This window comes from Leptosomus discolor, chromosome 1, assembly GCF_034619465.1.
Source record: "Leptosomus discolor isolate bLepDis1 chromosome 1, bLepDis1.hap2, whole genome shotgun sequence".
Classification (NCBI taxonomy): domain Eukaryota; kingdom Metazoa; phylum Chordata; class Aves; order Leptosomiformes; family Leptosomidae; genus Leptosomus; species Leptosomus discolor.
This window is the reverse complement of record NC_141391.1, coordinates 95,344,537-95,357,471: the sequence shown is the minus strand read 5'-3', so window position 1 is coordinate 95,357,471 and position 12,935 is coordinate 95,344,537. Positions and strand designations below refer to the sequence as shown.

The following is a 12,935-nucleotide window of genomic DNA, read 5'->3' as shown; positions in this document are numbered from 1 at the left end:
TCTAATGTGAATTATTTTTAATCCATGAAAGATGGTCGAGCCTTGGTTCACAGCATGCAGATCAACTTCATCCATCAGTTGGTCCAGTCACGGCTGTTTGCTGATGAAAAGCCACTTCAAGACATGTACAGCTGCCTGCGTATCCTTCTGAAAGGTGCTTCTGAATGAGCTGTTTAATGTGGCCTAGCTCTTCGGAGTAGCTGGAGGTCAGGAAAAATGGATTACCTGTTAAGCTAGAGGGAAATGTCTAGACATGGAGTAGAAATGGTGGCCTTGGAAACAGTTATTCTCAGGCGCCTGCGTCTAAAACTTGATTTTACACGCTTAATTAGCAAAGGTAAAGGTGAGGTACTCCAGACAGGAGGGTGTGTGGTAAGTTAGTGCAGCAGCAGCTGGCTGCACGTGCTAATTTCAGGGGTGGAATACGGTGCTGACTTGGAAGGTATGGGAGCTGACAATTCTCACTACCAAGAACTGCAGTAAGGTGATGATGGTGTGCTGTGTGGCATCTGTGTGAATAATAAAATAAGATACAGCATGTGCAGGAAGTAGGGCAGTGATTTTCTACATGCAAAGGACAAATTGCCTGACAATGTGAAAGAGTTTTCAGTGAAACAGTATCTGCAGAAATGAACAGAATTATGTTATTTTAGGGTGACCATGGGAGGTGGGCTAGTGGTAACCATAGGGTGAATTGAACTTCTTTGTTAGTAATCTTCTTTTCCCTAAAAATGATAGAGTTAAAATCTATAAAACAAAGTTATTGTGACACTCTTGTCAAACACTCTGCCCTAGATAAGAATTTTAAAAAAAAAAAGCACCCAAAAACCAAAACCCAAACCTTTGAGAAATATTTGATACTGTTTATATGTCTTTATCTCTGGATTAGTACGTTAGTGTGTTTTCAAACAGCATCTGGTCTGACTTGTGTGACAAATGGATTTATGTAGCGTACGGACTTTTTGGAGGTCTTACATTTTCTTAACTCCGTTTGTCAGACTCCTTCTGCTTAGCACTTCAGTTGGAAGTCTTACATTCACAAACACTAATGCTGATTCGAGAGCGCTGGGGTGACCTTGTGCAAGTGGAGCGATATCATGCAGGGAAATGTCTCTCGCTCTCTGTTTGGAAGTAAGTTCATTTTAAAAGGGTTGTTAACAAACAATAAGTGAAATAATAGGAGGGTTTTCATTTACTAAGCTCGAGTCAGAATTTTCAGAATTGTACTTTCTTTTTGATGTGAGACACATAAATTCTTGTAATTAAGTACCTAAACGTGTTGCTTGACTTGCAAAGAAGTGAAGGATGTACATTAATGTACAGGAGGACAATGGATGCGGTTATAAATCGGCTCATATTTATGCAGATATCTGAATCAATTAATTAGTTCTTTGTCAGTCTTTTACTGTATTTATTGCTCGACTTGCACTCGTTAAAATTTTAAAAAGCAGCGCAAGTGCTCTTCTGATTGTGTTGAATTTGCAGCCATTTACAACTTTTTTATGAAGTTATAGTGTATCAACAGTTTTGCATTAAAATGTAAACTGAAACAAATGCTTTTTACAGTTCAGCTGACATAATCTTACTTTTGACCAGGATTCTCAGAATCAAGGATTAGCTACTGAAAAGCATATTTTCTGCTATTCCAGTTACATGGTTTGATTATTGTCTTTATTTTAAGTCAACAGGTGCTTGGCAGGAAAACAGGGACTGCATCTGTTCATAAGGTCACTATTAAGATTGATGAGACTGATGTCTCAAAACCCTTACAAATATCTCATGAGCCTCCACTGCCAGCCTGTGATTCCAAACTGATGGAAAGAGCCATGAAGGTAAAGGTTTGCTTTGTAGTAGGCATCTAGCTTTATAAATCAAAAACTTAAAAAATGCTTTGCATGATCAGTTTGCTTCACTTCGATTCTATTTAAAGAGCTGCTTCTAAGATTTCTAGTCCACAGTTATTCTAGGTTGTGTTGTGTTTATGTTGGGACCTAAAATTGTTGTAACGAATTAATCAGCCTTGACTTCATCTTAAAAATTACTTCACAGTGCCTTTTATACCACTTAGAAGGCAGGATGCTGAGGCTGGGGGGAAGCAGCAGCAAAGTTTAAGTTATGGTTAGCGTTTGGCTTGAAATGCCTTATAGAGAGCCAGTTCTTCCCTTTCCTGTCTTGGAGATGCTGTGTAAACTTCCTCGGAAAATCAGCTTCCCCATGTCACTTTAGCTGGCTACCCAGCGGTGCTGCTCGCCGTAGAAAATCTTACATTATGATTTGGAAATCTTGTGCGAAAGAGGTAATGTGGTTAGCTTGTTACAAGTGTTAGGTGAAGCTTGGTTTTACAGTGTCACTAACCAGATTGTGTCATGTGGCCTATTTAAATGTGCCTTTGTATCATTCCTCTATGTTAGAGGTGGGATTGCTGAAATGATCCAAAATGAGTAACTGCAATCAACTTCCTACTTGGATAAGGCTTCACTGGTGATGATTCTAGATCTTGGTTAATGGTATCTAAGAGAAACCATGTGCTAGGTTTTATAAGAAGTCTTCTATAAGCTCCCCAGCAAGTCTGGCTGTGATATATCAGGATGTGTGTTTGTCATTAGTTCTTACAGTGTCTGAGTTAATAAACTGGAGCGAATGGTGTAGTTTTCAAACTTTCAGTACAGTTTTTCCACAGGGAAAAACTCCCCAGCTCAGATTCTTTGCCTGTCTTACAGAACTTTCTACTGATGGTAGCCTTCACCTACTGTACATACTTTGTATTTGAGCCACTTGGCCCACCTTGTTTACCAAGTCTGACAGACAAGTCTCTATATGGTGAATGTCAAGAACTTCACATGTTTGGGCTACAGAGGAGTGTGGGAAACTTAGTGAAGCTTAGTAGCCTTCTACTCTACTTCTAGAGTAGAAGTTTTACTGTTAGTGTAATGAATATATACCAAATTTACTCATTTAATAGCCTAAATTAACATATTTAGGTTACTAAATATACAGTGAATTTAATGAAGATACTGTATTTATACCTAAGTCCAGGAAAATGTGCTTTATCTAGAACATCTGATGAAGTTCCACTGGACCTGACGCAATCTAAGTTCACTGAATCAGGTCTACAAACTGTGGATTAAGATATGAGGCCACTGTAAATTTGAGATTTATCAAAGTTAATGCTGACTCCCTTTATAACTATTTTCTCTGAGCTTAAAAAATGTATCAGCTATGGTATATACCCTGCTGTTCTAGTGTTTGAATAATGATCTCAGCTGTAATGACGTAGATAGCACACTGTGTTTCTGTTTATTTAAGATACTATATAAAAGAGTGGCATGAACAAATATGTTTGCCTAAGCAGGTTATTATACATTAACATACTGAAAATTGGACGTAGCTATAGAACCTGTAGTCACTTGTTTGTGAGGAAGATTTAACTCTTAGCAGCTGCTGAGTTGAAATGCTCGTGTGGATGGACAAACACTTGATTTTTAAGGCCTTGACTTGGAAAGCTAGTCTTTAGGGGAAGGTCTTGCTGATATATATGAAGGCATGTACTGAAATTCTGTATAATTCTGTTCTGGTATAAACCTCTTCTGCATTTATCTCTTATGCTAGAATAAAATTTGAGTGTAATTCACCTTGAACAGTTTTCAAAGCGATGCGAGGTTAACTAGAAAAAAGTGTTGCAGTAATCTGTAGCTTTGCTTATGCAAAATTTGCAAATAATATGACTGTAATGTGAATGGCTATAAATGCAAACGCTTTAATTTAGGTTGCACAAGTAAGCTACAGTGAATATAAGTGGCGGCATAAGCTTCAGCACTGTGAGTGCAACAGCTTCTAGATGCAAGCCTCTAGATACTCCTGGGTTCAGTAGGGTTGCTCATAATTCAGTGTTTGCCACTGCATCTTCTCCACGTTGTTACACCGTTAGCAGGACTAAAACTAGTGTATTGTATTTCATGCGACAGCTACATATGTGTTTGTGTAGAGGCAACCATATTCTAATAGAGTGTTGTTTTGGGGGGGTTTTGTGTTTGTTTTTTTATTTTTTTCCTTAGCTTAAGCTAGTTATAAATGGATGCATGCTAAGCTGGAAACTGCTGCAGCCTTGATCCAGAACAAGTAGGTCTGCACAGGGAGTGGTAACAGCGTAGTTTGTGAAACTTTTATATTTTCTTCTAATCTCTCAAAAACACTCCCACTGCCTGCTTCTCAGGCACGATCTTATGTTGGTTTGTTGGATTTTGTAGTGATCCAAACACTCAAGTTAATAGTTCATTTGGTTCACCACAGTTCTAAGCAAATTCTTTCTGAAGTGATCGTTTTATTAAGTAGCTTTGTTCCAGTCTCCTAATGCATAAACTCTGCACGTCAAATTTGAACTTGCTTGAGTACATTCCTTTGTTACAGATTGACCACCTATCAATAGAAAAGCTACTAATAGACAGTGTCCATGCAAGATCTCACCAAAAACTCCAGGAGCTGAAAGCCATTCTTAAGAGCTACAACGTTAATGACAATTGTATGTGTTTTCTACTGAAGTTTGTTTCAATTTGCATTTGTGCCTAGGAATGGTTTCCTTTTTTCTTGGTGTTTCTTGTTTTCATTAATTTAAATAAAAAATATGAAAAAATAAAGGGACATGTGTTCAGAATTAACAAGACGTAGCTTTAAATTATTCTGCATTGGTAATTGTAAAATACTCATACCTCTAAATGTAGTATAGTAGATGAAGCTGGTAGAGCATTATAGTCTGGGTTGAAGGGTTAAAAGTTGCCTACTGTAAAACTTGTACGTGTTCCAAATTGAAAGCAAATCCTTCACTGTCTTGAGCTAGCTTTGGATGAGACTTTGCTTAAACTGTTTTTGAAACTATTGGGATTTTAATTGACTTTATAATTGTGAAGCAGTGAGTTAAAAGGTATTCACGATTAATGATCGCCTTCAAATTTGGTTTGTCTCTTTCATTGGTTTGTTAGTAGCACTATTTTCACAGATAAATTCTTACATTCAGTTCCCTCTTTCTGTTAACAGTGTAATAATGTGCAAGTGAAGATTACTTCCATAAAAACAGGTTTTGTGATTATAGCGGGCTAAGTTTTATATGATGAGCTTGAATTTTGTGTGAAATCATTAACATCAATTTTTGTTTAGCGTTCATTGAGACGGCTCTTCCAACTCTTGTAATTCCAATTTTGGAACCATGTGGTCGATCAGAGTGCCTGCATGTATTTGTTGATCTCCACTCTGGAATGTTTCAACTGATGCTGTATGGTGTTGGTAAGTAGGTGCAAAACCAGGTTGTATTTAATGTCTTGCAAGGATCCTGCATTAGGAGGTAACTTTGTGCGGACAGTTCTGTCAGACCTGCGAAGTTCTATAAGTAAATAAGGGTAGTGCAAATGAACACAGCACTTGGGTTGTCATCTAGGTATTTGAGTTTGAGGAACAGAGAAGTGGATCTTTGTGCTTAAGAGTCACCAGTCAGGTATATTTTAAGAGGACAACAGACTAAATATTGTTAGGCATCGTGGCAATGCATGTTCCTTATGACTCATGATTCCTGGGTTGTGCTGTTAATGGATGCAGTCATTTCATATGGACCTGATGGAGAATTGTATTATGAGACCTTATACATCTTGAGTTACTGTTCAAGTCTTAACTTCAAGTTTCAGATTACTTAAGAAAAAGAGGAAAGTGAGTTATTTTGGTTTCTTTGCTTAATTAATAACACATTACTGTGGTTTTACAATCATTATGTATTATTTGCTAGTGTATCTTAATCTCTTTCTTCACAATGAGCCACATGGAGAACACAAGGGGCAACAATTACAAGTTGCACCAGGAGAGGTTTCATCTCAATATAAGAATGAAATTTTATACAGTGAAAACAATCAATCACTGGAACCCCCAGGGACGTGGTGAAGTCCCCATCACTGAAGTTTTTCAAAATGCAATTGGACAGGTGTTAGATAATCTCACCTAGTCTCCCTTTCCCACGAAAGGTTGGACCAGATGATCTTTCAATGTCCCTTCCAACCTGGGCTGTTCTGTGACTCTGTGATTGTTAAATTAGAGAAGACGCTTTCATTAAAAGGTCAAAATTTTGTTTGAAGAGCAGACGTTAAGGCCATTCACTCCCCTAATGTTCTTGCAGATCAACTGACACTCGATGACATAGAGAAGTCTGTTAATGATGATATGAAACGTATCATTCCTTGGCTTCAGCAGCTCAAGTGAGTGACTTGAATGAATCCCTTCATTTGTATAGAATAAATCACCGTATCTGTATTTTGGATGATCATGCTTGCATGGCTTTGTGTTTTGCCACAGTAGGGGATGTGCTTTCTCGCTGTTCTAAGTAAACTTGAGTAGTTGCCATCTCCTCTAAATGGGTGGAGGAAATTCTGCTTTTGCTTGGAGCCGATGCCATAGTCTTCCTTTAGTGTTCCCCCTTGCACGTAGCCTCACGCATCGCTATGCACACATTCCGCATGAAGTCTTTTCTCTTTAAGTCAGGAGCAGGCCACTTGCTTCCTGAGGATCTCATTTTCTGTTCATGTTCATTTTCTATCTCCTTTATTCCACTCTGTTTCTACAGCTGAACTCTGCTTGTTTCTCAGCAAGAACAATCTCCCTTCTCACAATACGGAGGAAAAACCAGGAAGTGGCCTAGGATGATTTCAATAGTACCTGTTTACCTTCTAACACTTCAGCCCTTGCTGGTTTAAACCTCTGATCTTCCTTCCATGAAGCCCTGAGAATTAAGCCCAAGATAAATTTGGCTCCCATAAGATGTTGTAGCAAATAATACAAATACAGTTTGCATCTGCATGGAAACTGTGTTCCACCTGCTCTGTCATTTTGGAAATTCCCAGCACTCTGAGCTAATTGCAGGGTGAAACCTCTATTTGAGGAATTTTGCTTCTAAAAGAAGCCTGATGACGCATGAAGCACTGGCACCCTGGAGAAACTAATCAACCTCCCTTTGTTATAAATAATGTACTTGAGATAATGGCTTGGGTAGTGCTGCAGTTTTTGAGGAAGCTATGCAGTTCTACGAAATGCCCTTTAGGACAGCTATATCTAACACGTATCTACGAGAATAAACATGGTGTGTCGTGATGGAGAGATGCTGAGCACCCACACTTCCCACGGCTGTTTTCAGTGGAAGCTTGACTGAAAAAACAAGCCACACATTTCTGAGCCTCTTTCAAGCCTAGCTGGTCTTTCTGGCTTTGCCAGAATATAGCCAAAATCCATTGGAGTAGGACAAAGTTTAGTTCCAAACGTTAGAATAAATTTGGTGTCTTGCATGTGGTTCTCCATGTCCAAACTTAGTCAGGTGGATGAGTTTGTTTATAACATAATCCAGAGTGATGTCCAGCTTTGATGTATTGCTTACTAGCATATGGTACCAAAGATTTTCTTTTCTATACCAAAAAATAATCGAAGATTCCAAATAAAATAACTGTAATCTACATGGGTTTTTTATTTGTCCCTTCTGTTTTATATTGTAATTTCATACTGTGTTGTTTAAAAATTTATTTATGTATTCCTTCAGTGAATAATTTCAGGGCTTTTCTTCTTAAATTAACAGCTGTCTGTTACCCAAGCTGAAGGCAATATGTAAAGATAGTAGTAAGAAAATATCAACTCATGACATTTTCTGTGTGATTTTCTGTATATAACTTGTGCAGCAATGATAGATACTGACTTGGAATATGACTGACTCTCAATTTGACACTAATGCTCTAAACAGCAGTATACTAGAATAATGTAAAAAGTCTCAGGGTACTAATACCTTTATTTCAATGCAAGGTTCTGGCTTGGACAGCAACGTTGCAAACAGTCTATAAAACATCTGCCTACAGTGAGCAGTGAAACTCTTCAACTAGCTAATTATGCTAGCCATCCAGTGGGAAGCCTTTCCAAACACAAATTGTTTATCAAACTCACTCGCCTTCCACAGTACTACATTGTAAGTAACTGAGAAATGCTTCTATCTTTTGCTCCCATTCGTGGATATACCAGCCAGTTTGTCTGTTGTACTGTTAACTCTGACATTAGGAACCAAGCTAGGACCAAGGAAAGGTGTAATCCTCAACTCTCCCCTCTCCCTCCCGTCTCTCGTTCAGTGGGTTTGCTAAGCAGTCAGGGTTATAGAGAGGAGAGGACATGAAGGGTTATTACTCAGCAGCCTTCCTATTCTCTTTATTTCCTGAAAGTTTAGCCTTCCTCCTCTTCTTGGATTCCTTTCCTACCAACAGTATTAATATCTTGAAGGAGGCTAATGTCTTTTCTTTGTGGGGGAGAGGATAGGAACTGATGTAGACATATTCTTAGCTTGAGGATCTTCTCATTTCATTGTTTTGTTTAAATATAGGTTGTAGAGATGTTTGATGTTCCTGGCAACCCCACAGAACTAGAGTACAAGTACCATTTTCTCTCTGTGAGCTATGCTGAAGGAGATGACAGCCCTGCCACTGCACTTTTACTGCAGCAGTTCAAACCGAACATTGAAGAGTTGGTACTAGACACAAAAAGTGGGAAACAAATGAAAAGTGGTGTCAAGCGCAAGGTATGTGCTTCAGAAGCCATTGGGCTAGTTTTAGAGCATGAAAGCTAAATGCACGTTCTGAGCATCAGTAGCAGCTTCAGTCATGTTGTTTCAAAAGCTTGTATGGCTGGCATCTCGCTTGTGTTTGCTGCTTGGTTCTGTGGACTTCCCGAGGGAGATGTTGGGAAACTATTTTGCAACAGTTGTCTTTTAGTTCATGCCAGGCCTTCTCAGCTCTTCTGAAGAGCCAAGGCAGAGAGGGCTGTGCTGAGGGAGCTAGGGTAGCTTGTGTACACAGAGGGCTGGTGTCTGCGTGACGTGCCTTGTGCCATGTAGGTGTTGTCTTTGAAAGACTTGCAGGGGCTGATAGGAGTTACTTCTTGGGGGTCAGGCTGACATGGCTTAGTGGTATGTAAACACTGTTGTAAGGAGGTGATTATAAAATTACTTTAACTGAATTGCTTCGGTCCTGAAGTGGACCAGATCATTTCAGGAGTGTGCTCAGGGTGTGATTCATTTAAAACTCGGGTGAATTAGATTGGTCTCTGACATCTTTTCGAAATGTTTACTCCGAATGTGCAAGTACGTTTGTCTTTATTTTAATTCTAGTTATCTGGCGATCCATGTTCCATAGAACCTAAGAAACCGAAACGGTCGGGAGAAATGTGTGCCTTCAATAAAGTGCTAGCTCATATTGTAGCCATGTGTGATACAAATATGCCGTTTATAGGGCTTCGTATGGAGGTATGTATTAAAAAATACTTCGTTTCTTTCTTCCCCTCTACTGCTTTTGATTCTCTTGTCTCTATGTGACTGTTCAGCATGCGGTCATGTGTTCACTTTGGAGTTCACCCACTGGCTGAGCCCTGGTGACTGATGTTCTACACTGGGTTGCTCTAGGCTTGTTAGAGCTGATTCTCTGATGCCAAGCACTGCAAAAAAGCTTGAAAAGTTGAGGGAAAAGGGAAAACGAGAGGATGAAAAACACACTTCGGGGAGGGGGTGGGAGGCAACTTTGTACAGGTTTGCACAGACTTTTTTTGGCTTTCCAGTTCTTGAGGATTTGAAACGTCTGTCACCCTTGGCGGGGGGGGGGGAATCCCTGAAAAAGTTACAGTTGTTTTGCTAGACTTTTTGCTTGGGTTAACATTTTTCTTGTTCATTCCTAGTTATCTAATATGGACATTCCTCACCAAGGAGTACAGGTAGAAGGAGATGGCTTCAGCCATGCAATACGTTTATTAAAGTAAGAAGATATGGTCCTGTGTTTCATTTTATTACTGTACATATGCTTGAGAGAAAAAAAAAAAAAGATTGTTTGGAGAGTAGGACTAAAAATATCAGGGTGGGGTGGATTTTTTGTTTGGGGCTTGTTGGTTGGTTTTTTTTAATTATTGTGTGTCTTGCACTCTCACCTGAAGCAGCTCTGGAGAAAGAGGAAAGTAAGAGTAGACACAGAGCCAACTACAGGTTTTTTCCTTCATTAGCTTCAGCTGGGGAGCTCTGAAAACAGCCTGACAGTCCTCAATCCTGAAATTCAGGAGTGCTAAGGAAGATATGATGATGATTCATTAGCATCTAATGGCAGTTTTAGATTCAGATCAGAGGCCTACATACTCCATATGTTATTTGACAATTACCAGCATGTGATACTGCAGAGGAAAACCCAAGAAATCCCGGAAAAGACAATTGCATGGTAAAAAACTTGTAGAGGAGACATCTGAGAATTGTACAGTGATTTAAGAGTGGAAGGGACCTGTGAAGGTCATCTGGTCCAACCTTCTGCTTGAAGCAGAGCTGATCAGCTGCGTTTTCCAGTCTCCAAGGGTTTTTATGCCCTCCCTGGGCACAGCAATCTCAAACGCTGACTGGAGGGGGTAGTCACTTGATTGCCTGGCTAATACAGCCCCGGATGCAGTGGTGTGTCACTGCTGCAAGGGCACGCTGCTGACTCCTGTTCAATCTGTCTCCCAGGCCCCCAAGTTCTTTTTCTGCAGAGCTGCTACCCAGCCAGTCAGTCCCCACTCTGTGCTGTTGCTTGAGGTCGTTTAGGCCCGAGTGGAGGACTTTGCCTTTGTTTTCACTGAACTTCATGAGGTTCTTGTTAACTCGTTCCTCCAGCCACCTGAGGCCTCTCTGAATGGCAGCCCTCTCCTCCAGCCTGTTAAGTGTTCCCTTCAGTTTGGTGTCATCTGCAAACTTGCTGTTCCTTTGCATCGTATAGGTTATTGAAATTGTTAAATAGTATTGGCCTCTGTGTTAACCCCGAGGAATGCCAGCCACAGCCAACCGCTAATTGAACCTGCAGCTATTGACCACAGTGCTTTCTACCTGGGAGTCCTCACCAGTTAAACTTGGGATTGTGTTATGAAGTAAACCAGATCATATTGGCTTAAAAAGTAAAAAAAAAAAACCAACCCAAAACCCCAAAGATAGGTTCTAGAGTAAAACCTTCTTAACTTTTTTATGCTGCACAAATAGGTAGAGTTGGGCATGTTTTTACTTAAGCTTTGTTTAGTCTGTCCCGTGAGCTCAATTCTCACATTGGGATATGAATAAATTAGTGGGTACTAAGATAACTGCCAGGTTGTTCATTTCGTCTAGAGTGAGCTTGTTCTAGAAGGCAAACTGATTGATGAATTCAGGTTGCCACAGAACTTATTTTTATCTTTTTTGGCTTGTTTCTTTGTATAAAAGCTTTATATCTATTGGTGTGCTCTTACTTCACCAGGAGATCAGGGCAGTTCAGCAGATCCCTTAACAGCCTGTAATTTGCAGGTGTTGAATCCATATGAAAACTGGTCTTAACTCAGAGTGCTTTTGTAGCACACTTATTACAGTCCTTGAAGAGGAATAGGATATCTCGCTGTGCAGTCCAGCTGTCTTTGCTGTTGATTTGTTCATTCTTTCATGACTTGGAAGTCCTTCAGGAGATGTTAGATGGTAGTACTTTTGGGTTTGGAACTGTGCTGTGTATAATTGAGATCTTTTTTTTATCATGAATAGAATTCCTCCCTGTAAAGGTGTAAATGAGGAAACGCAAAAGGCTCTGGACCGATCTCTTCTTGATTGCACTTTCCGATTACAAGGTAGAAACAATCGCACGTGGGTGGCTGAGCTGGTGTTTGCAAACTGTCCACTTAATAGCACTTCATCCAGGGAGCAAGGTAAGTTTTATTTGGGAAGACTGGTACATTTTGTTTCTTTGTGGTTTACATTGTCTGTTCCAGTAGTTCTAATGTTTTGTTGTTACTGGACAGCTATCTGTTCTTAAGGTTTCTAATAAACCACAGTGTACCTGAATCAAAATTTTGACTGCTGAGTTGATGCACTTTTATTATTTAAATATGCTTCCTGGTCACTTGCCACAGTTCACTCGTAGTCTGTAAACCACAGTTTAGGAACCACTAGTTTAATCAGTATTTACTATCTCCTAACACTGCAGGACCAACCCGTCATGTTTATCTGACGTATGAAAACCAGTTATCTGAACCAGTTGGAGGTCGCAAAGTTGTTGAGATGTTCCTTAATGACTGGAACAGTATTGCTCGGCTGTATGAATGTGTCCTGGAGTTTGCACGATCCTTACCAGGTACAGAAACCACCTCCTTTTCATTAAAATGATGTGTTTAGAGATTACTATGGTTTTCTCACACTGACTCTTTTTTCCTCCTCTCTTCAAAGACATACCCAACCACTTAAACATTTTTTCAGAAGTTCGTATCTACAATTACCGAAAACTTATCCTTTGTTATGGAACTACCAAGGGGAGCTCAGTAAGTAACTCCTAAGTGCACTTAAAATGTATATTTGAAAACAGAATGGGTAGGCTTAGAGTTCTCAGAGTTGTCCTACAAAGTATTTCCTTGTATTACATTATTGTGGAATTAATATTGATGAATGTAGACAAGACAGAAACAGAGGGTGCCAGCTAGCTAATTTGCTAGGTTACTAGATGTGCAGAATTTTTGAGAATTTATGGAAGGTGCTTTAAATTGTGGGAAGGACAGTTCTGTGCTCCTGATTGGTGAAAGGTGGTGTGGCAGCCTTTTTTGACAAACTTGTGGGAAACGTTGCTACTGGTCGCTGCTGTACTGGAATATGTGGGTATATGTAAGCTGAGTGCCTAGTTTGGCCTTAGAAGAAAGGACTCTAACCAAGTTTTAAATGTAGTACTGTGCTTTCAAATGAGGTGGTCCTTAATTATTTTGTAGCAGTGCTGTTCCCTTCTTCAGAACTCTAGCTTACTCTGTAGTATTTGAATTTACAGCTTATGAATTACTTTGATAACTGACTGAGTACTTGCTCACACCCTTGCCTTAAATGCAAGGTAGAGGAAGAAGTAAGTGCACGTTTATTACAGGCTAAGAATGTATCT

General features: G+C 39.7%; 1 protein-coding gene across 1 annotated transcript in view; it reads left to right on the top strand.

Moving 5' to 3' along the window:
• The window catches only part of MED14 (mediator complex subunit 14), a 37,496-nt gene that overhangs the window by 12,432 nt on the left and 12,129 nt on the right, over window positions 1–12,935 (top strand). Inside the window, exons 7-19 of the mRNA XM_086477372.1 lie at window positions 32–139; window positions 999–1,131; window positions 1,682–1,832; window positions 4,408–4,519; window positions 5,152–5,277; window positions 6,155–6,233; window positions 7,819–7,978; window positions 8,384–8,578; window positions 9,167–9,301; window positions 9,727–9,803; window positions 11,564–11,724; window positions 12,003–12,149; window positions 12,242–12,333. Coding sequence (XP_086333498.1) covers window positions 32–139; window positions 999–1,131; window positions 1,682–1,832; window positions 4,408–4,519; window positions 5,152–5,277; window positions 6,155–6,233; window positions 7,819–7,978; window positions 8,384–8,578; window positions 9,167–9,301; window positions 9,727–9,803; window positions 11,564–11,724; window positions 12,003–12,149; window positions 12,242–12,333 — 1,676 coding nt within the window. The remainder of the gene's footprint in view (window positions 1–31; window positions 140–998; window positions 1,132–1,681; window positions 1,833–4,407; window positions 4,520–5,151; window positions 5,278–6,154; window positions 6,234–7,818; window positions 7,979–8,383; window positions 8,579–9,166; window positions 9,302–9,726; window positions 9,804–11,563; window positions 11,725–12,002; window positions 12,150–12,241; window positions 12,334–12,935) is intronic.